Source organism: Schistocerca serialis, chromosome 3 (assembly GCF_023864345.2).
Source record: "Schistocerca serialis cubense isolate TAMUIC-IGC-003099 chromosome 3, iqSchSeri2.2, whole genome shotgun sequence".
NCBI lineage: Eukaryota > Metazoa > Arthropoda > Insecta > Orthoptera > Acrididae > Schistocerca > Schistocerca serialis.
The window spans coordinates 199,757,192-199,781,800 of NC_064640.1; the positions used below are offsets into that span (position 1 = coordinate 199,757,192).

The window sequence follows — 24,609 nt, forward strand, 5'->3', positions numbered from 1 at the left end:
ATGGGTGGCCATGCATGGCAGACAAACGGCACACATATCTGCTGAGGAGAAAGTCACAGCAGTAGAAAAGTGGTAGTTTTGGAGTTTCTGCATACAGACTCTCAACCAGGCTAGTGTAAAAGGTGCCAGTGGTCAAATGGATGACATGATGGTGGGTAGTATTGAGACGGCGTAAGAGGGACGGACATGCAGATGCGTAAACAAAACACCCATAGTCTAGTTTCGAACAGACAAGGGATCAGTACAAACAGAAGAGAGTGGTCCTTCTGCTCCCCACGAAGTAGCACAGAGGACACACAGGACAGTTAGGGACCGCATACAGTGGGCTGCCACGTAAAACACATGAGAGGACCAAGAAAGTTTCCTATCGAGTATGTGCCCCAGGGATTTTGTAGTTTCAACAAATGGAAGAGCAACAGGCCCAAGATGTAAAGACCGTGGACGAAGCCAATTGCACTGCCAGAAATTCATACAAATGGTTTTGTCACTGGAAAAACTAACGCCTTTGTCTATGCTCTAAGAGTAAAGATAATCGAGACATTGCTGAAGACGCCGTTCAAGGAGCCATGTCTTGCCCTGGGGTGGAGGATGGGGATGAAGTGAGAGCATAATCCAGCTTCCTCATAGTAAAGGCAGCATTGTAGCACTCACAATTCTGAGAAGAGAAGGATATCACGCAAGCCTCCTCTGCTCTTTGCAGATGGGGGAAGGCAGGGTGGGAGTGGCTCGAAATCTCCGCAAAATGGCAGCCCAAGGTGTCAGAGATAGCAATAGGCTCCATGATGACATCACCTGCAACTGTCAGGCAGGAAATTGGGGAATGGATCTTGGTCCCAGAGTGCCATCAGAAGTTCGCCCACATGACGGAAGAGGGAGTGGAACTGTTAAAAGTACTGGTGAATGAAATTCAGCTAGTTTTTTCACTGTCCCGAAGGATGCGATAAAACTGTTCACGCAACTTTTTATAATGAATGAAGTTTGCCATAGTAGGATGATGGTTAAAAACGCAGTGAACACGTCTCCGCGAGCGAATTGCGTCACAGCATGCCTCAGTTCCCCAAGGGACCAGGATACGGTGTGATAAAAAGGATGTGCGAGGAATGGAACATTCTGCGGTGGTAAGGATAATGTTTGTAAAATATTCTACCTTGTCATCACAATGGGGAAATGTTGTTCATCAAAGGTTGCCAGGGAGGAGTAAAGCCTCCAGTCAGCCTTAGTAAGCTGCCAGTTGGGTGTGGTAGGAGTCAGTAAATGGATAGCACATGGGGAATGGTCACTCAAGTATGCATCAGAGAGAAGGGACCATTCGATATGATGGGCAAGCTGGGCATATCAGAAAGACAAGTCCCAATGGAAATAGGTGTACGAGGAGTCGGAAAGGAACGTGGGTGCTCCAGTGTTAGGGCAGAAGAGGTTAAGTTGATTAAGAATGTCAGCCAAGAGGGCACCACTTGGACAGATTCTGACCCAAAGGGGATGATGCACATTAAAGTCACTGAGTAGCAGAAATGGGGGAGGTAGCTGCCCAACAAGCTGAAGGGAGTTTGCCTAGGTGACATCGAATGACGGAGGGACATAAATGGTACAGACGGAAAAAGTCAGGTGAGGAACGTAAAGGCAAACTGCAACAGCTTGAAGATAGGTAGTCAGAGAGATGGGTTGACTATCAACGTCATCCAGTATGAGCAGCATGACACCACCATGAGATGGAATGCCGACCTCTGGGGGAAAGGTCAAAACAGACCGGGAAGAAATGCGAGAGCTCAAAGCGGTTGTGAGGACACAATTTTGTTTCCTGAAGGCAGAGAACAAGTGGACGCTGCAATTCTAAGAGCAGCCATAAATCCTCTTTGTTGAACTGAAGACCGCAAATGTTCCACTGGAGGAGAGTCATGATGAGGAAAAACACGAAGGGGTGTCACCTTGATGGCTGATGAGTAGCAGCCTTCAGAAACTCGCTGATAAAGGGCATACAGGCAGGTGGCTCCTGCTCCATGTGATCTACATAAGCATCAGCATTCTCCTTCTGTCGGCCTATGGATAGCTTGTCAAATACTGAGTTTTGGTAATACAAGGTGTATAAGGGCCAGTAAAGTAGTTGTAGCCACAAGTCAAGACAGAATAAGACTATCACTGAACAAGGGTTTTGCAAACTTTCTAAAAATATGAGCTGACAAAGGCTTCAACAAACTTTATGACACATATGAGATGTCATATCATGCAACTGTTTACATTGAACACTTGCAAACGAAAACACCATCATCTGATTGACATTGTTCTTTGACAAGAAAATAATTGTTAGTGTCAATATTCACAGATTCAATTTCAGATACCTGCAAACATGCCCATGGATAATACACACCCACATGCATATGCATATTAACCCTTAATCATGAGCATTACTGAACAGTTACTGAACATTCACAATGTGCCGTGATTTCTTAGCTATGCAAGTTAAAAGGTATATGGCCAGCAGACCTCAAACAGTTCAAAATATGACAGTCATAGCTACAAGGAATAAAGTGGTGTTCACTTTGTGAAAGACTGATGTCTAACAGCGTGGCTGCAACAATGGGGGCATGGGATGTACTTGTCTTCCTATTATTTAAGAGAGAATGAGTCACCTGAACCTTAGTAGCAGAATGATGAATTTCACAATAACAGTTAAAATAACAGAACAAAAACAAAAATGATAAACTGAGGTAATCCTGCTACCCAGTTAACTACTGGGACAGACAGTAATCCTGAAATGCATAAAAATGTTACCCTCAAGTCATTTAAGGGAATCAGACACAACTGTAAATTTTTCAATATTTAACCCATTTATCTCCCTGGCGGTTGGTTGGTTGATTTGGGGGAAGGGGCCAAATAGTGAGGTCATCAGCCCCATCGGATTAGGGAAGGAAGTGGGCTGTGCCCTTTCAAACAACCATCCTGGCATTTTGCTGAATTGATAAGGAAATCACAGAAAACCTAAATCAGGATGGTTGAACGCAGGTTTGAACTATCGTCCTCCTGAATGCAAGTCCAGTGTGGTAACAATTGTGCCACCTCGCTAGGTTATCTCCATGGCACTTAAAAATTGCATAGTGACAGGCAACATAATTACTGCAACAAGTAATATCAGGTGTCCCACTCTTAAAGGGTCCCACGGAAAGTGTTATATAAATCTTAAAAAAAGGAGTTATGAAACCAAATTTGAAAATGACATACCGACCAGTGAGAGAGATAAAAGCGTAACCCGTTCTATACTTGGCTTTAGGGCCGCCAATGTAAAAGACGGCAGCACCCTAATACTAGCAAAGAACTGAAAAGAGCAGACACTGAAAGGTCAAGGGGGCAACTGAGACTTAGTGTCTTTGAAGTATATTGGTCCTAACTCATGGTCCGGGTGCCAGAAACGGGAGAGGGGGAGGATGGGGGTGCAAGTAAACACAACCCCACTCGAGAGCAGATGTATAAGGGTCGATACCCCCTGTATGCAAAAGGAAGATCAGGATGTTGTTCAATGGTGATTGGTATCATCAGAAATTGTCTGTGGAACTAGTCCGGAAGACACCAATGGCCATATGGTTGACTGGGTTTAACACACACACACACACACACACACACACACACACACACACACACCTTTTTTTTTGGCAGGGGGCAGAAGGGGCAGCAAATGTGGTACCATGTGCAATTTTATTTCAGATGAGTCATCATAACTTGAAGATAATTGCACTGAAGATAGCTACACAGTAGCTGAAATCAATCTGCAATAAACAGATTAACAATTTACAATTGGTGATGCCCTGCCTCCTGTCTCTGAGAGTCAGTGGCGCCACTTAGCCATAAACCTGGCAACAAAAGTCCAAGCAGGGCTGCACCAGCGCCTGGTACATGCTATAGTAACATAATACACACCTCAAGAGTTGTGCTCAAGAAGGCAGGAGTAATTAAGTAACAGTCAGATTATGTATCATCTGACAGTGAGTGGAATCACGGTCCATGGCTGTATTATGTGGACAGTATATCGTGCCAGTCGGCCACGACCGTGAACAAGCGAGAATTAGGTTGCCCGATGGGAAAGACGCGGTCCAGGGGAATAAGCCAAGCCTCCCTCTCGGAGGGCTGCCGTCCAAAGTCTGCATTCCTAGTGCTTCCATGAAAGCAGAACTGACATAACAGTTATAGGCATCGCCGATTTCTTTTGTTGTCGCGAGAGTCGTATTTGAATTGCTTTATGCACCAGGATTAGTCTCTTCACTCATTTCAAAATAAGAAAAGAAAACAAGCAATCCGCAATGCAAAGTAAATTGAAGTACACAAAGTATTTGATAGTGGCTACAGCGCAATGGTTTGCTGTAATTTGCATTGGTAGTTCAGGCCCAACCTCCACCAGTATCTTATGCAACAACAGTTCATAACACATTCTACCTAAAACTGCCAGGATATGGTGTCCACATAATATCATGAGACAAGGCAGGAGACTGAAGCCATTCCCAGTCAGTGAATGGTTAATTATATAATTATAATATTCTTCATGTGGGTATCATAATCGTATACTTGTTAAAGGACATTTTGAAATTTTCCACCTCTGATGTATCTCACAAGTATTCAATTTATTTTATGTAGCACAAATGACCAATTCTGGTCATACAGACCATTTTTAAGTGCAGTATGTCTCAAAGTGTTAGTGTTAAACAGCTGATATAGCTGATCTGAAAGTGGGCACATAACGGGCTAGCATCAGAATTAAAACCAGAAAGCTTACTGTGTTGTTGTTAAACAATGAAAGTGAGCATATATAGTGTCCTATAACGTGGAATTAGTTATAAAAATGTCTATTATTGGACACAGTAAGTTTCTGGTTTTAATTCTGACACTTGCACATTATGTACTCGCTTTCAGATTGGCTAGAGCCACCGTTTGATAACTACCCATCAACACCTACTACACTCGGAAATGGCCTGTGAGGCCAAAATATGTCTGTCATAAAAGATACAATAAACTAAATACTTGTGAAAAACAGTCGAGGTGGACAACTTAAAAATGACTTAAACATTATATAATTTGGCATACCGAGGGGCAGAGGAGAGGGGGATGTCTTCAATTCGCCGCTTACACATCTGGAAGGCAGCCTTGTAAGAAGAGGACACTGGCACTCTCACAAAATGGCTCACATTGCGTTCAGCAAGAGCTGACACATCAGTACAGATATCATCCTGAAGGAAGCGACCCAGTACTGTTGTGTGTCTTTGGCAGCCCAGAATAATATGGAGCTCGGCCCACACCAGGGACGAAAAGGCACACATTACCAGGGATAAGACATAGTTCTCCCAGCATTCCTCCTTACTGAATTTAATTAAGACAGCAAGCCTTAACATCAAGTCCCTAAAAGTAATAAGGGTAGTCTGCGAAGGATGTCACTTGAAATGTTCTTCAGCAATCCCGAACAGCTATAGCAATAGCTTTGGTCTACCATCCCACCAGTTGGCGATGGACAAAAAAGAATAGCAGTTCCAGTAGTGTTGGTGATCACTTCAAAGATGCGTTTCACAACCTCGTTGATGCAACCTGTTTTGTTTTGTTTTAGGGCGCAAAAACAACTGGGGTCATATGGGCCCAAGTCAAAACTATAGAGAGGAGTTAAACGATTATACATCAGTCCCAATGGACAGAATAGGAGACAGCTAAAAACAGGCACGTGGGGGGGGAAACACCACGCAGAAATGGAGGTCCAAAGCTAAAAATTAAATGGCCTTCGCCATATTGCCTCGGCGGATAAAAAGTAAAACGCGGTAGACAGCCCGCGCATCATTCGCTAAAACGGTTGATAAATCAGACGGCAAACCCCAGCTGGAACTTAAATTGTTAAGAAATGGGCATACCAGCAGGATGTGGTAGACAGGTAAAATTTGGACACAATGCAATCAAAGTGGTTCGGTAATGCCACTTAGCAAATGACGATGGCTAAAAAGGCAGTGCCCAATACGTAGCCAGCAGGAGGGCAGAGAGAAGGTCGTCCAAGGCGCTGGGAGAGGCTTAATGAGCCGAAGCTTATTCCCGTGAAGGGACGACCATTGGCAATGCCAAAGGACCACCACTCCTGACAGACGGCAACGCAGCAGAGATCATCAGAGGTACTCGTAGGCTGTTGTACGAGGACTGCAGCCTTGGCAGCTGCGTCAGCAGCCTCATTTCCTGGCAGACCAACATGACCAGGGACCCACAGAAATATGACACTGACCCCAGGAAGAGTGAGCAAGTGACAGTTTTCCTGGACCCGCCGCACTAAGGATGAGCAGTGTACAGCACACACAGACTTTGGTGGGCACTGAGTGAGTCTGAGCAGAGGACACAATTGGAAAGCCGATATCGAAAGACACGGGTGCCAATGACGAAGGCACAGCCCGACCCCATGGTCAGTCCGAGAGCCATCAGTGAAGAGAAAGGTACTATCGCGAAGCTGAGGAGAAAGTCACGGCAGTAGGACAGTGGAAGTTCAGTATACAGACTCTCAACCGTGATAGTGTAAAAGTCGCCTGTGGCCAAATGGATGCCATGATGGAGGATAGTGTGGAGATGGCGTAAGAGGTATGGATGTGCAGATGGATAAACAAAGCACCCACAGTCGAGTTTAGAATGGACAACGGACTGGTACAAACGGAGGAGGGTGGTTCAAATAGGCACCCCAGGAAGTACCATTGAGGACACACATGAGATTGGGGAACCGCATACAGCGGGCTGCCAGGGAAGACACATGGGAGGACAAAGAGTGTTTCCTATCGAGCATGAGTCCCAGAAATTGCGTAGTTTCAATGAACGGAAGGGCTACAGTCCCAAGATGTAGAGATGTTGGGTGAAACCATTTGCACCACCCGAAATTCATACAGACAGTTTTGTCATGGGAAAAGCGAAAGCCATTGTCAATGCTCCAGGAGTAAAGACGATCAAGGCAGCGCTGAAGACGCCACTCAGTGAGACAGGTCTGTGGAGAACTGAAATTGATGGCAAAATTGTCTACAAAAAGAGAGCCTGAGATGCCCGGTGGGGGACAGGTCATTATAGGGTTAATGGCGATAGCAAAGAGGACGACGCTGAGGACAGAACCCTGAAGCACAACATTTTCCTGGATAAAGGTATCTGACAAGGCAGAACCCACATGCACCTTGAAAACTTGATCTTGTAAAAATGCCCGAAGAAAACAGGGCAGGTGCCCACAGAAGGCCCATGTGTAAAGAGTACGGAGGGTACCAGTTCTCTATCAGGTGTCGTAGGCCTTCTCCAAATCGAAGAACATGGCCACAGACTGGGATTTCCGCAGAAAACCATTCATGGCATGTGTGGACAAAGTAATGAGATGGTCAACTGCAGAACGCTGTGCTTGAAATCCACATAGTGCAATCGTTAGTAGATGTCGAGACTCAAGCCACTAAACCAGCCGGGCATGAATCATACATTCCACCACCTTGTAAATGCAGCTGGTGAGAGAGATGGGGCAGTAGCCAGAAGAAAGGTTTTTGTCCTTGCCAGGCTAAGGTATGGGTATGATGGCATCATGCCAGCATCCAGGAAATGTGCCCTCTGCCCAGATGCGGTTGTATGTGTTAAGCAGAAGGTGCTTGTTCGCAAGAGAAAGGTGCTGCAACATCTGAATGTGGATGGCATCCAGCCCTGGGGCAGAGGACCAGGATGAATTGAGAGCATGATCGAGCTCCCTCATAGTGAAGACAGCATTGTACCACTCACGATTTGGAGAAGAGAAGGGTATCACCCAAGCCTCCTTCGCTCATTTCCGATGGAGGAAGGCAGGGTGATACTGCGAAGAGCTCGAAACTTCCAAAAAATGGTGGCCCAAGTGTTGGAGATAGCAATAGGGTCCACAATAACATCTTCTGCTACTGTCAGGCCAGAAATTGGGGAATGGATCTTGGTCCTAGAGAGGTGTCGGAGGTTGGCTCATGCGACAGAGTAAAGGGTGGAAGGTTGCCAGGGAGGAGTAAAGCTGCCAGTCAGTAAGCTGCCATTTGGACGTACATGTGGATGCAGTAGGAGTCAGTGAACGGAGAGCACACAGGAAATGGTTGCTGGAATAGATGTCAGAAAGAACAGACCACTCAAGACAATGGGCAAGCTGGGCAGTGCAAAAGGATAGGTCCAAATTGGAATAGGTGTGTGAGGAGTCGGAAAGGGAAGCGGATGATCCAGTGTTAAGGCAGAAGAGGTTGAGTTGGTTGCGAAGGTCAGCCAAGACAGCACCTCTCTGACAGGTCCTGGGGGAACCCCAGAGGAGATGATGCGCATTAAAGTCACCGAGTAGCAAAAACGGCGGAGGTAGCTGCCCAAAAAGCTGAAGGAAGTCTGCCCTGGTGACATCGAAGGATGCAGGTACATAAATGGTACAGAGGGAGAAAGTCAGGCGGGGAAGGGAAAGGTGAACTGCAACAGCTTGAAGATGGGTAGTCAGGTAGATTGGTTGGGTATGAAGGTCATCCCGTACAACTAGCATTACACTGCTATGAGACGGAAATCCAATCTCATGGGAAAGGTCAAAATGAATCAGTAAGTAATGTGAAAGCTCAAAGCGGCCATGAGGGCGCAATTTCATTTCCTGAAGGCAGAGTAGAAGGGGATGCTGTGATGATAAAAGCAGCCGTAAATCCTCTTTGGGCGACCAAACGCCGCGAACGTTCCATTGGAGGACAGTCATGAGAAGGAAGAGATGGAGGGGTGTCAACTCGGCAACCACCGAGTGACAGCTAGTGTAGAGTTGCTACTACTACAGGGTACAGGAGCAGGAAGATCCAGCTCCATGGGGTCCACAGAAGCATAGGCTTGCTTGTGAGGTCAGTCCGTGGAGTCCAACACTGAAAAATGATTGGCGATGTGCACCGGCGTGACAGAGGCCGGGCGGGCTAAGGTAGCACACGGCAACACTGCCGAACAGGATCGAAGAAGAACAGTTGGCGGAGGAGAAGAACAGTTGGCGGAGGAGAAGACCGTTTGCCTTTAGCGGACTTCTTTGAGCCTTTCTGGTTAGAGGATCACTCGGGTGTTGTTTGGCTGGAGGGACAGAGGAAGGCTGGAGGGACAGAGGAGGTCTTCACGGGAGTACTCCTCCTGTCATTTCCTGCCTATTGGTTGTGTAGTCATGGCTTTGCCCCTTTAGGCAAGAGTTTGACAGTTTGTTGCACAGTGGGACAGGGGGATGGCGATGCTACCTTGACACTGGGCGATTTCACAACCTCCGAGCCGAATTTGAGGGCGCATGTCTGCATGGCCATGGCCTTCATGGAGCGAGGGGTAACAAGAACAGAACTATATGTACCAGACGGGAGAACACAGGGTTTGCGACTAGCCAGTAACTTGCGAGCTACTGGGTGTGGCACTTTTTCCTTTACCCGAACCTCTTTGACAGCCCACTCAGCTAGCTAGATACACGGGACAATCCCGAGAGAAGGCGGCATGGCTGCCATTGCAGTTGATATAGCGGGGAGGAGGAGGTGGACAATTGCACTCGTGTGCATCCCTGCCACAGGTTGCGCATTTGGCAGGGTGTCGACAAGATGTTCTAGTGTGGTTAAAAAACGATGACATTGGTAGCAACACATTGGGTTCAGAATGTACGGCCGGACTGTAATAATTTCATACCCTGCTTTGAGCTTGGACACCAGCACCATCCTATCAAAGGTGAGGAAAAGAGTGTGGGTGAGCGCTAAGGAGGAATCTACCTTTTTCATCACATGATAGATGGCAATGAAATCCTGATCGGAGAGGTAAAATTGTATTTCGGCCTCAGTTAGACCGTCAAGCAGCCTGGTGTAAATTACACCATGGGAAGAACTCAAAGTTCTGTGGGCCTCAACACGAACAGGTAGCTGTGCAGAAGCCAGGCAGCAAGCAGGTGTTGCGTTTGGGAATCAGAAGCCATCTCCAAAAGCAAAGTGCCATTCCGTAAACAACAGCAGGATTTCACAATGCCAGGACCTGCATCAACATCTTTCTGAATAATAAACAGATTGCCTGTAGCGGAGGACTGACTGTCTTCAGTACGAGAGACCACAAGGAACCGTGGTGCAGTAGGAAGGGTCTTCGAGTCAATAACCTCATTACGTTTACATTTTGTAGACTTCGATTGGGAAGATGAGTGACTCATTGCGAGAAAATTCCCCACAATTGCCAGCGTCTCTATCCGTCTAACTGGGGGCTCCCTTCACAAGGGGGCACACCCACCTTAGGTGACTGTTCACATCTCAGGTCACACCTCCTGAACATCTGACAGAGGGACCAATTGGCATTTGCGAAGGTTGCAGCTCAGGCAATCACCCCTCCATGGGCCTGGTCTGTACCAGGGGGTATGTGTGAACCCTACCTGTTGACACAGGGCTGGGAATTACACGTTATCCAGTCACCTGTTACACGCTAGACGTGTGGGCCGGCCTTCAGGAGTGCACAGGGAGGAAGAAGAAAAAAGGAGATCCTCAAACGCCGAAACGGAGGAAAGAGTGGAGACGGGAAACAAAGAAAGTAAAAGGGAGCCAAAAATAAAGGTGAGACTGTTCGTACATCAGCGACAGAAAGCAGAACATTCCCAATAAATCCCCAAGCGTGGTCCCCAAGGGAGGGGAAAAAGAATAGGAAGAGGATAGACATGCACCACGGAAGGGAAAAATGCTGCAACGCCTGGGGTCCCATGGCAGTCAAGCACAAACCTGCCAGAGTGGTGAGCCCCCTGGGAGGGTCGATGCAATCTGACAGAGTTGGGGTGAGAAGATAACAGCAAAGGCATACAACTTGCAGTTGGCTCTTCAAAGCACCCAATGTGGTAGTCTTTCCATCTGGCGGCAACAAGAAAGCGACAGGATAATTGGAAAGTGGCCATTGTCACAAATATCGTCATTGGGGTGGTGGTAGTGTTGTGTGGGTGCACTGAAGTTCCCAAGCAGTAAAAAAGGGGAGGGGGAGGAAGTGGTTGGATTAAGGTGTAATGTGGTCAACTCAATGTAGGTTGCCCACCTGGACTTAAAAAAAAAAAAAAAAAAAAAAGTTTCAATTGATGATCACCTATCTCAGTTGCATCAGCACCACAACTGCTTCCAACGTGGAATGCAGCAGAAGCCACTCGCTGATGACATCTGTGCGGACCAATATACAGATCCCTCTAGAAGCCCTCTCGAGGCAAGCACAGTCCTGACACAATGGAAGATTACCACAGAGCACTAGATGTCAGGGGGCTCAACCAAAAGTGTACATAATGACCCCATCAGTCAAGTTGACTACCACATTGACTTTGAACTACTTATAAGAGTCTATACACATACTGTGCACATGCGATCATTAACATTGCATGCAGTAGGCACTATTACAAGTATTCTTCGCCAGTCGATCCATGTTAAAGAGAAAAATCTGGAAAATGGTCACTCTAAGAAGAGACCCAAAAATTACTACATCAAAAAGATGATATACAGTAAATGAATGAATATTGCTAGAAAGGAAAGCAGAAACTAGGGGACATCAAAGGCTGCCAAAACGAGAAAGACAGTCAGAGAAAGAATGATAGAGATGAAATACTATAGCACAGTAAGGGCTGAAATAGCTTGGGGCTTCATCCTCATCATACACGTGCTCACGAAGGAGATGTGAGCTCCCTGAAGGGAAGCAGGCTGTGAAACGTTATATCAAAGAAGGAGAAAATTCTCACTAAATGTTCTTTACAAATGCTAAATACAAAAAAAAATAAGGAAAGAACTATTAAAAAAATTAAACTGCCAAAATACATTGGAAATCTGAATCAAGAACAAAATTAGAGCTAGTGCTCAAAGAAACAATATAAGAAAGTATTCATTTATGAGTGAAACAAATAGTGTGTGAAATAGACTGCCTGCAAAAACCCCACTTCTACTCCCAATGACAATATGTAACATTTAAAACAGACCTGCGAACCCTTTGTCACGCGTAACTTGGGGACTCTCTAATTTGGGCACAATAAGCTTGATAGGCAATGACAGAATCATCTATTTTTAAGATTCACAATTTAAGTGCCCTAAATGTAATCAGTGACTTTCATGGGGTTGCGTAGAAAGAGAACATACGAAACTGGGTAAAAATAAATAAATAGCAAATGCAATAAAACAGAAAGGACCGAAATTTTTAAGTCGCTACCAAACAGTTGTAGTTTCAATACATGCCTTTTATTAATCAGGAAAATTACGCAAAAAATTTCAGTTTTAGGGTACTTATAAGCTACTGGTATCTTTAGCACTAACTTAGCAGTAAGAGAAAACTGGATTAGTGCACAGAGAAGCAAATCTGGCAGACCATATTTGCATGGAACATGCACATCACATTGCGAAATTTTCTACATTCATTGTTTGACATCCTTCTGAGACTTGTTTCTGTCATGCAGGTGTTGCATCTACATCCTTTGGGATGGGAGAGAGTTGGCGATTTCTCTTGTTCTTCAATGAGGAGAAATATTTTCAACCAGCTTTGCAGGATACAGGGTATTCCAACCCTTTCCAATCTTCTTTAGCATAACTCTCCAAGAACCAGTTAATGAGCCAACATTTTTATATACACTCTTCTATGCAGTTTATACAGTTGCCTTCCAAGATGAATAACCTGGGGATTGATACCATCACATTCAACATTGTGAAAAAGATCATTAGGCAGCTCTTGGTGTTTCAGTTCATGTTGTAACACGTGATCTGTAGTATCAACGTCACCTTTTGTTGAACTTTCTCCTTCCATATTTGGAATCAATGGCATCATAATTATGAATTGAAGATACACAAATTAAATTTTTGTTTTCATGCAGTATTCTCTTTCCCCTTTTATAGCAATTAAATGTGACAGCAATTATCTTTCATTTTGTTTCCTGATGGCTATATAACATACAACAGAAACTTTGGTCTCACGTAACCGTTGAGCTCCAAATCAGAAAAACAGTTAGCAGAAGTGGTATTGGGATTGGGTCCAAGTGTGGTAGGCTTACACGTTCCCTGTGTATGTTGACTGTGTGAATCCTCTAAGTGTCAATTAAAACAACAAGTTTTATTTCATATTTGTTTGTTTTTTAGGATACATGCTACTGAAAAACACATTTACTGTTAATCCTTGATACAATAGGTCCTCTAACAATTTTCCACAAACCTTTCCGAACACATTACAAATCGGAGCAAAGGAGTCAAATTCTTTCCTTTGAGCTTTGGTTGTTAGGTCTTCGAAACAAAGGAAACATATCAGGGTCTTAAACCATTTGAGATTCTTCACGAGGATGAATTTTTCCATGCTGTTGCCTTCAATACCCCAAAATTCATCCAGACTTTTGACACACTGTGCCGCCCTGCTAGGTACAATGAGCCAATAGAAGGCCTTACATCAATGACATGTTGAACTAATGTCCCTCCCTCTGTATAAATCATCTTCAATAGTGTCCATGTAGCGGTTCTTGTATCTGACAATCATATCAAGTATGTCATCAGTGAATAAATTATTCCAACATTCAACTGCAGTTTGAGCATTCTTAGCATTTCTCACACCTCCATGAAGGCAAGTGCTGATGCTTTGAGAGCCCATGCAATGTCTTTAGCCAGCTGGCTCATTCGTCAACACAGCCATATTAAATTTTCCGAAATGAAAGTTTCTTGTTTTGTTGTCACTTTCTTGATCTTTATCAGTCCCCTAAACATCTCGTGCCGATACAGAATTGCCTTTACTTTCTTCCACCTCATCTTGTGGATCGATGTCACTCTCCTCCCTCAAATCCTCAGACACAGAGAGGGTCTTCTTCACTGCACAACAGCAAGTCTTGTATGTCTTTGAGATGACATAGGTTTCACTGATAGTGGCAATTCCAAGCCATATCTGCACAAAATATTGAGCATAAAAGAGAGAATATCAGAATAATTACGTATTCGAGTGCAAACTGCATGACCGGTCAAATTCAAAATACTATATATTTCCACAAATTATTCACAAGCCTCACATTACACTTCGATTAAATGAGCAAACCTACAATTCTCACAAAAAAGAAGATAAAATACAAAGTTCTTCAAATGGAAGATCTTTGGACACAATCAGCTCGAGAGGCCATGACAAGGGTCATGTGAAAACTAATGGAGGGGGTTGTAAAGAGCACCTGAAGATAGGAAAGTACTAGCAGGGGGAAAATCTCATGCAGTCTGAGAGAGGGGAGGGGAAGAAAAACATGTCAGCTGCATATAAAACATTGTTCTCTGTAATAATTTCCTCTCCTCCATCTCCTTTCTTTCTCACATGTGTACCATGTAACACTTGTGTCAATAGATCAGTAACAAAAGGCCACTGGGATAATCTTTCAACTGCAAAGATAAAACAAAACAAAATAAAATAAAATAAATAAGAAAACACACTCACTTCATCTGCCACATACTCACTGAAAGTTAAAGATGTATGCTTTCTAAGCTTCCTCGTAATCTGAGCAACAAGCAAAGATTCCCACTCACAGCAGCGGTCACAAAAATATGCACCGAGCATATGCGAACAGAACTGAAAAAGATATGTTCTGCTTCTGGTTCTTTAAACCAAAACACAACAAAAACTGGACAAGTTACCTGGAGAGCTTACCATTTGAGAGCATTACTCAAAATGCCCCACAGATTCTATGGAATGCTAGTAACTTGATACAAGAGGAAATCAAAAGTTTTAATTACCACCTAAAAGAGTTTAATAGTTAATCTTTTGTGGGTACACATCTGCAGGCCAGGTACACAATGAAACTCCCACACTACAGTGCCCAAACAAACAGGTACAGTCCATCAGCAGTTTGTGCAATTTTGTGGTGTGGGAATTTCTCCATGTACTACGACTGCAGACAAGTACCTGTCTATAACTTTATTTATGACTACCCCTCGTAATTATTACTATGAAAAAGCATCTACGTCTCTACTAACGCACCAACTAAATAATAGTAATAGGGAAAACAATCTGTCATCTGACTATAACATTCTGAAGGAATTGTTTAATCTGTCACAATAAATGATATTGATAAAATTATAGGAGATTTCAAACAAAATTACAAGTGTACATGGTCACGACAATGTTTCATTTGAGGCTTTCTCAATGTCGTGAATAATGTAGTCTCTCAGGGATCGCATTGGATGGTGATGTCTATTATTACTGAAAGATCCCAGCGCAGTGTCAAATGTCTTACAAAGGAACTTCATCAACTAGACCTCGTATTTTCTTGACAAAAAAACACAAGAGGTAAATATCAACCCCAGCAATCTTATCTCAAGTGAACATTTGGGCCATTATACAGATACTACACAGGTACGGCCCTCTCAACGTACAGCTTCTAAGCACTCGCATGTTCGGGTTGTTTGTCACATGCCCATCCTCACTGTGGCCTGTAATGTCAGAACGCAAAGTACTGCATGTGGAGTTTAGCAAGAAGTTTGTGTTTGTGATGTCGGTGAACCCACAAGCCGTTGTGCGACTCCTCCGGAAGCAGTATGGAATGATGGTTTAACTGCAACAATTACATGTCAAAGAACCAGAACTCTTGAAGGTCATGACCAGTAAGCAGCAATATTCGCTTTTTGGACGAACTTCTATTCAAGGTAAACAAAAGCACATGACATTTTCTTTATGCTTTTCCTTATATCTTTCAACTTTGTTGCAGATATGATAGACAACTACACGGACCTCCGGACAAAGACACGCTAATACAGGATTGCCACAAGTTTCCCTAAGCGGAATTCCCTGATATGTCCCTATTTTCCAAACAAGTTTTAGCATCTCAAGGATAAGCTAAGACGTAATTTGAAAATCTGTCTTTGCAGCTATGGTACCAGACACCATAGCGCAAATGAGGGAAAAAAAAAAAAGGGGGGGGGGGGGTCTTGCAAGCATACAGCGTTTTCTGATGTGAGCAAAAATATAAGTAATACCATGAACGTCTTTTGTAATGAAGCAAGCCAAATGGTATGTGTGTTTCATTGACCACTGATAATTTGTTTCAACAAAACGAAACACATTTAGTGACAAAAATGTGCATTTCTTTGGAGTCGCAATACAGATTTAAAATACTTTCACTGATTTCAGAAATAACCTTAGCAGAAAGTAGGCCTCTTGAAAGAAGTGTACAAGGCAGGGAAGAATTATGTAATATGTTGGTTCCACTATGTTCGTTATTGTTGGTTACTATCCTCTGAGTTATATCTTATTATTTTACAGGTTCAAATGGTTCAAATGGCTCTGGGCACTACGGGACTCAACTGCTGAGGTCATTAGTCCCCTAGAACTTAGAACTAGTTAAACCTAACTAACCTAAGGACATCACAAACATCCATGCCCGAGGCAGGATTCGAACCTGCGACCGTAGCGGACTTGCGGTTCCAGACTGCAGCGCCTTTAACCGCACGGCCACTTCGGCCGGGCATTTTTACAGGTATTGTGTGATTTTTGTTTTGACAAATACTTGGGTACATAGCATACAAACTGTCAGCGACTGACCCAATTTTCTTCTGCTTATCGTCCATACTCTCTAACATATTAACTACTTTTGAAGTGCCAAAATGTACTAGAACAAATAAAATGTCTATAAAATGCCACACTGTACAACATACTTGCGGTTAAGTCGCAATTCCTGAAATCCACTGCCCATGGCCTCTGGCCTGCCAAGGAGCACCACAGTCCTGGGTCCACGGATAAACTATGAAAATCCGCTGCATTACACCACACACAAACAGACCCGGGCTGCGGGCAGATTGGTGAGACTAGATCCGACAGGCAGCGCCTGCACATTAGTGGGAACCGAATGGCTTCAGATTGGCAGAACCGACCCATTACAGATACCCGCAGAAACAGCCAGCTTGTGGTTTTGGTCCGTTTTGGAAATCCACTTGTGTGGCCAACTATTCACAAGTCACCGACAGCATGTCGATGAAATGAGACAGCGATGATCAATCCATAAAACAGGTAACTTGTTTAACCCTGCTGTTCTGTTCACTTTTACTTGACATATATACTGTTCGGGTCAATATGACCCGACATATCAAAATGCTTTAGAAACATAAATTTTGGTACAGTTTTAGCTATCGACATTGTTGTTCTATTCCAGTACCTTGTTAGTAATAATAATAATAATAATAATAATAATAATAATGGTAATAATAATAATAATAACAATGCATACAACTTTATTGAGGGATATTTTTCATTTAAATATGCACATAAATTTGAAACAACAGACAGTTTCCATTACAGGCATTCAACTTAGAAAGCACTACAGTTTTTCCATACTTCTATTCTTATTGTTGACAGTTTAGACGTAAGTATTGACATTTTCTAACAACAGACAGTTGTCATTACAGATATTCATCTTAGAGCACACTACAGTACAGAACACACTACAGTTTTTTTATTACATTCCAACATAGAAAGCACTACAACTTTAGAATCCTCTCTTCTTACTGATTGTAGTTTAGGCACAAGTATTCACATAAATTTGAAACAACAGAATTTTCAATACAATCATCTTATAAAATACTACAGTTCTTTTCTTACTGCTTGCACTGTGGACACAAGTAGGTTACATGTTTCTTGCAAATATGTTTACTACATTTTCCACACACCATGTTTGTTTTATTGTCATTACTTGATGGACAGAACTTACAGCGTGCACGTTTTGTAGATTTTCTTGTTGTTACCGATTCTGACACACCACCCACATCATTCGGGTTTTGGATGCTTGTGACCATTCTCAAAGAATCTTCTGTTCTTGGGAAATGCGTTCTTGATGCAATATGTTCTTTTATCAGTGACTTTCCAAGTTCCTCCAAGAATATTCTCCTTCTAGTCAATTTGCTTGCATTCCAATTAGGGTCAACCGAAATCCACAAAACGTATGCATTATAAGCAGAAACATCAAGAATATTGTAGAAAACTATCATTGGCCACCTATTACTTTTTCGTTTGCATGTATATGTACCTAATAACTGATCAAGCGTGTCTACAGCACCTTTGGTTGAATTATAGTCCAAAATCATTTTTGGCTTCTTATCAGCCCTGTCACTGATTTCCGCATCATGGTGGAGAGTGCTCATAAGTACAACATTCTTGTGTCTCTTAGGAATATAATTAACCACAGTAGTGTCATTTGTGAAGTAAAATGAAGAGCTGTGTACCTCCTTGTTGGTCATTTTGTGTGGAAGCTCCGGCTTATTTTTCCGTATAGTTCCCAACATAGTCAATTTCCTTTTCAGAAGCAGCTGCCCCAAATTGTACGACGTAAAAAAGTTGTCACACGTGATATTCTGACCACGTAACTCAGAAGTGAGATCAGATACCACCCTCATTCCCTGATTTCTTTCTGGTGCCGCTCCACTCACCTTTCCTGTATAAATTTGGGCTTTCAGTACGTATGAAGTTTTGCTGTCACACATGGTCCATATTTTGATCCCATATTTTGCCGGTTTACTTGGGATATACTGCTTGAATGGACAGCGACCTCTAAATGCTACTAACTGCTCGTCAACAGTAACATTTTCTCCTGGATTATACAGTTTAGGAAGGACCTCTACCCACTTCTCCCAAATACTACGAATTGCGGCAAGTTTGTCAGTACGTCGTCTTTCCTCTCTAGTAGATTTCTTGTCAAATCGCAGGACACGTGATATCTTACAGAATGTTTCATGAGACATGGTTGCTCGAAATATGTTTCGCCCAGTATCTTTATCCCACAAACTTTTTGTAGACTCCCCATGAGATCGATATACACCCGCTAGGAGTAAGAGTCCTAAGTATGCATGGAAAACAGAACCATCAATATCTGTCCACTGTTCACCATAAACTCGCTGCCCTTCAATATTTGTCATCTCTATTATTTCATTTTGAAGCGCTGTGTGAAATACTGCTTCAAATGAACATTTTACATCAGATATTCTGCTGACTGCATACCTGGTAACTCCTGGGGTACTCTTGATGATGTTCGAAGCTGGTAGGCGACCATGTTGTGCTGGTGGATGCAACTGCCATTCTATATTCCCATTTTTAGAAAGAAAAGTCTCTACACTATTTTGTATGGGCTGTGGACTGTCGTAACTGTCATCGGAACACTCGCTTTCAGATGCATTGCTGATGTGATCTTCAAACTCAGAAAGTGATCCTTCATCTGGTGAGGCATTTACTATTTCTTCCAACTCACGATCATTCAATGGTCTCATCGCCATGGTGTCACAAGTCAAACTGGGCAGAAACAAAGCATTCCAATTATTGAGAACTGCCAATTATTATTTCCTGGGGAAAGCAACAAACAAGCCCATTGTTGTGAACGCATGGAGCTTTAGGTGATTGTTGAGAGTAAGTTGGAATGATGCAGTCACTATTCCCACACAACACAACAAAAATAATTTTCGCCATTTCCAGATTTTAGAAATAAATACGAGTTACACTAAACATATTTGTGTCGGGTCATTATGACCCGAACATTACATATGCAACTATTACAGTTGAAGCCCAAACTTCTTAAACTTTTTTAAAACCTTTTAAAACACATGCTGCTCATCCATTTTCAGACAAAGTCACAAAGTTTCATAAATATATATTGGTATTTACATAATGTAAAATAACGTTCATATTCGTTTCGGGTCATATAGACCCGAACAGAACAGCAGGGTTAAATACTCTGAGAATCAATACTAATGAAGATAGGCAGCAACTCACTGTAAAGATGATCGCTGAGCCGCAGCCAGGCACGTAGAAAAAACCATCACACTCTCACAACAAAATTTTCAGCCAAAGCTTTTGATATAAAACAAGAGCACACACACAATCACTCAGACACAACTCATCCACACATGACTGCCATCTCTGGCCAGTGTGTCAACAATCTCTGAGAATCAGATCCAAACAAACCACTCATGCCTCCCTGCCTCTCATCAGCAGCTGCTAGGCTGGCGGCAAGAAGCTGTGGCAGCACTGACTGCAAGCCAAGATGAGTGGTAGGAAGGGGAGAAGTAATAAGAATGAGGGAGTAGGCGCACGTACTCAGTTGCACCCAGCCAGCGACAATGCATGACACCTCAGTAAACAAACCATTTCATCTACCGAGACACACATGAAATTTTCCCAGTGTTTCTTTTTTTTCAAATTTTTCTAATATTTTTCTCTGATGTGTTTGAAATTCCCTAATTTCCAGAACCTGTAGCAACCCAGTAAATATAGAAGAAAATAGTTGGTTGACGTTCAGTGCATGTATACAAATGGAAGACGATGGTGATAATGAAGCTGCCATTTCACCATAGTCACACTCGTCGAACATTTTCATTGTTTCGAAGGGGTTGGGACGTGCAACTGGGGATGTCAGTGATGGTGAAGGCTGCTTTGACAATATAAAATCCTTGCATACGACTTTGCCCATGTCTGTAACAGAGCAATATATGAAGCGGGCCACTGCCTTATGGAAAAGTGGAAATAAGAGGACTCCATCTTTGAAGACCATCAAGAAGAACTTTAAATTATTAAAACAGAAAAGGGATCTGTATGTTTAGAATAGATACTCTGGTACCGCGCACCGTGGAATTTGAATCCGCACCAGACGTCATGGGCTTCGAAGAGCCATAGAGGTCTCTGCACCATCACGCAGTAAGCTGTGGCAGCGCACGCCTCTTGGCCCACTTTTAGTGTGAGGGCGCCACAGTGGAACACGTGGTCCCAGCAGCCAATAGCGGCGCCCCCGATAGTGTACATAAGCACCTGCCTCGCGCTCAGCCAGCAAGTCTAATCTCGCGTACGTTGGTTTACACCTCGCTTCGCGCTAGACAGTTTACTTCCTTGTTCTGTGTACGAGTGGACGTGTTTGTTTCCTTGTGACTCAGTTGTTCAATCTTGTTGTATTCGTTCTGTCCTTCGTTGGTTGTGTCCATCCTCTCCTGTTGTGTTGTTGTTCACAGGCCTCTCCGGAGGTCCCACCATGCTTTCCGTCATTGCTACACCGCGACCATCCTGGCCGCAGTTACAACAAATACATTGAAAACCATGGTATACATTGTCAAAAGCTTGTAAAATAAAATACTATCTGTTTAGATAAATGTAACAATGCATACTGTGACATTAATGAACAGTAGTGGGGCATTCAAGCTACAATGGAGGTCAACCTAAATAACTTCAATGCCTCTGGTTTAAATGCATCTGCTGGGTGGATTTACACCTTCAAGAAGAAATATTGTATTGTGTCATGAAAGATAACGATGTTACACCAACATAAAAGCTACGTTAACGAAACAGCCGTAATTACTGTCTGTGAAAAAATTTGTTGCTGAGACCAGAGCTGTTATGGAAGTGGACAGCAAAGAGAATGTTTACAATATGGATCAGAGTGGGTATGATTTAGAAATGACATCAGGTCAAACTCTTGTGAAAAAAGGAACAAAAGATGTCTACATCTACATATATAATCCGCTAGCCACCAAGCGGTGTGTGGCGGGAGGCAAAATTTGCACTGAAGTCATATTTCCCCCTCTCTGTTCCATTCGCGGATCGCACAAGGGAAAAATGATTGTCTGAACGTCTCAGTATGAGCTTTTATTTCCCTTATCTTTGAATGATGATCATTACGTGATTTGATAGTTGGTGGTAATAATATATGCTCTACATCTTCGATAAAGACTGGATTTCGGAATTTAGTGAGCAGTCCCTTCTGTTTAGCGCGTCGTCAATCTGCAAGTGTGTCCCACTTCAAACTTTCCATGATATTTGTAACGCTCTCAAGATGGCTAAATGTACCAGTCACGAATCTTGCCGCTCTTCTTTAGACCTTCTCGATTTCTTGAATCAGACACAACTGGTAAGGGTCCCATACAGATGAACAATGCTCTAAGACTGGACAAACTAATGTATTGTAAGCTATATCCTTTGTTGAAGGACTGCATCGCTTCAGGATTCTACCAATAAACCGCTATCTAGAGTTCGCCTTACCCATTACTTGTGTAATCTGATCATTCCAGTTGAGATCATTTCGAATAGTCACACCCAGATACTTGACTGATGTTACCGCTTCCAAATACTGATCATTTATTTTGTACTCATACATTAATGGGGATTTTCGCCTTGTTATACGCAGTAGGTAACACTTACTAATATTGAGAGATAACTGCCAGTCATTACACCACACATTTATTTTCTGCAAGTCCTCATTGATTTGTTCACAACTTTTGTCTGATACTACTTTCCTGTACACTACAGCATCATCAGCAAACAGTCTAAGGCCGCTGTCAATACCATCAACCAGATCGTTTTTGTAAATCAAGCAGAGGACCTATTACACTGCCCTGGGGCACACCTGAAGTTACACTTGTGCCTGTTGAAGATACCCCATTCAGGACGACATACTGCTCCCTGTCTGTTACAAAACTTTCTATCCAACCACGTATGTCACTGGATAGACTGTAAGTATGCACATTTTGTAACAAGCAACAGTGCGGAACTGAGTTGAACGCCTTTCAAAAGTCGAGAAATATGGCATCAACCTGGGAGCCGGTATCTAGAGCCTGTTGTATATCATGCACAAAGAGGGATAGCTGTGTCTCGCATGACCACTGTTTCCTAAAACCGTGCTGGTTTCTGCAGATGAGCTTCTCAGAGTCTAGAAAGGTCATTATCTCTGAACACAAAATATGTTCCATGATTCTACAACAAATTGATGTCAGTGAAATTGGCCGGTAATTACGTGCATCCGATTTTCTACCCTTTTTATAGATTGCTATGACTTGGGCCTTCTTCCAGTCCTGTGGAACTTTCCGCCGTTCCAATGATCTCTGATAGATGATGGATAAGAATGGTGCTATATTTGTAGCAGAGTCAACATCACAGTCATGCAGTTCATCAGTAATAGGACTCATAGTTACACAATAATGCCAACGATACCGGCAAATGAACACTCAATCACCACTGATTATTGTTTTAAAAGACCCAACCGGACTGTTTGGGTTGCATGTCAAACAAGTTTGTTTCACATGGACAACACTGTCGTCACCTCACTTTCTGGGAACGAGAACAAGGAATTCTTATAGAAGGGATGAGAAGAGGTGTTTTATGAAATCATCTAAGGCGATAATAAATCAGTTTTAACAGTCGACTCGTTTTCTGGTTGCAAAAGTTTATCAGTGCATGGAGGACATGGAGCAGAAGACATCGTCACTTCTGTATTGACAATATCATTAGATGGCACAAGATACTACCAACCGCTAGATGTAATTGGCTCCCGTGTATTCAAGGGCCTTGTCCGGGCATTTAGCAATTTGGTATGACTTCTGGGTGTCAATGTAAATTTCAGTCTGCAGAAAACCATCCTGCAAATGATATTCACTTCTTCACAGGCAGTGCAAAAAATTGATACAGAAACAATATCCAAGCTGTATGCATCTATCCAGTGATTAATCACAGTTGTACGATTTGCGCATATACACAATTTGCTTGAGATGATCCAGCACCATGTCAGCCATTTTCAATAAATGGTTTCCATATTTTGTTAACCATCTGTGAGCAGTTATGACAAAACTATACTCCCAAGTTGCGTAAATTTCCAATAAAATTGATGTTTAAGCCCAAGGTACTACACAAACAGTTTCAAAATTTGTGCTCTAAATAATTATTAATTTCATTAATAATATCTAGCAAAGGGTGAATGAAATAACTTACCCCTGCAGCTGCAATTCCCAAAAATGACTCGAGAGCTGTTGGATCACTGAAAAAAGATAAAAATAATAATTACACTAACATGTATTTAATTTGTTTTGTGATTACAAACAAATATTGTACAAATAACCAACACAAACTCGTACATACACTCTGAAATAGCGCGCTATGAAGGAATTATCTGAATGGGACGGAAATCGGCAGGTGTGGTTTACATGTACAGACAAACAAACGATTACAATTACAGAAAAATTGAACTGGATGATTTATTCAAAAGAAAGAGCTTCACAAATTGAGCTACTCAGTAATGTGTAGGTCAACCTCGTGCCGTTACGCAAGGAGTTATTTGGCTTGGCATTAACTGTTAAGAGCTGTTTGACGTTTCCTGAGGGATATAGTGCCAAATTCTGGCCAATTGGTGCATTATATTGTCAAGATCGCAAGCTGGTTGGGGGGCCCTGCCCGTAACACTCCAAATATTATTGATTGGGGAGAGATCCGGCCAAGTCAGGGTTTGACAACCATGAAGACTAGCAGTAGAAATTTTTGCCATGTGCAGGCTGGTCTTATCTTGCTGAAAAGAAAGCCCTGGATGGCCTGCTATAATGGGCAACAAAACGGGGTGTAGAAAACCATTGATGTATCACTGTGCTGTCAAGAGCGCCACAGATGACAACCAAAGTGGTCCTGCTATGAAAAGAAATGGCATCCCAGACCATCATTCCTGGTTATCGGGCTGTATGGCGGGCGACAGTCAGCTTGATACCCACTGCTGTCCGGGACATCTCCAGACATGTCTTTGGCCTGGAATCGCGTTGACTGGCATTGAAATGTCTTCAGTGATGAGTCCAACTTTGAACTGAGCCCTATAGGCCTAGATATGTGTCTGGTGTGCAACAGACCGCTGTGGGTTACAAACCTGACTGTCGCTGTACGGCCCAA

At 43.0% G+C, this 24,609-nt stretch overlaps 1 protein-coding gene across 1 annotated transcript in view; it reads right to left on the reverse strand.

Moving 5' to 3' along the window:
- LOC126470744 (mucin-5AC-like) overlaps positions 1-24,609 on the reverse strand; it is a 293,641-nt gene that overhangs the window by 177,929 nt on the left and 91,103 nt on the right. The window contains exon 3 of the mRNA XM_050098750.1: positions 23,671-23,716. Coding sequence (XP_049954707.1) covers positions 23,671-23,716 — 46 coding nt within the window. The remainder of the gene's footprint in view (positions 1-23,670; positions 23,717-24,609) is intronic.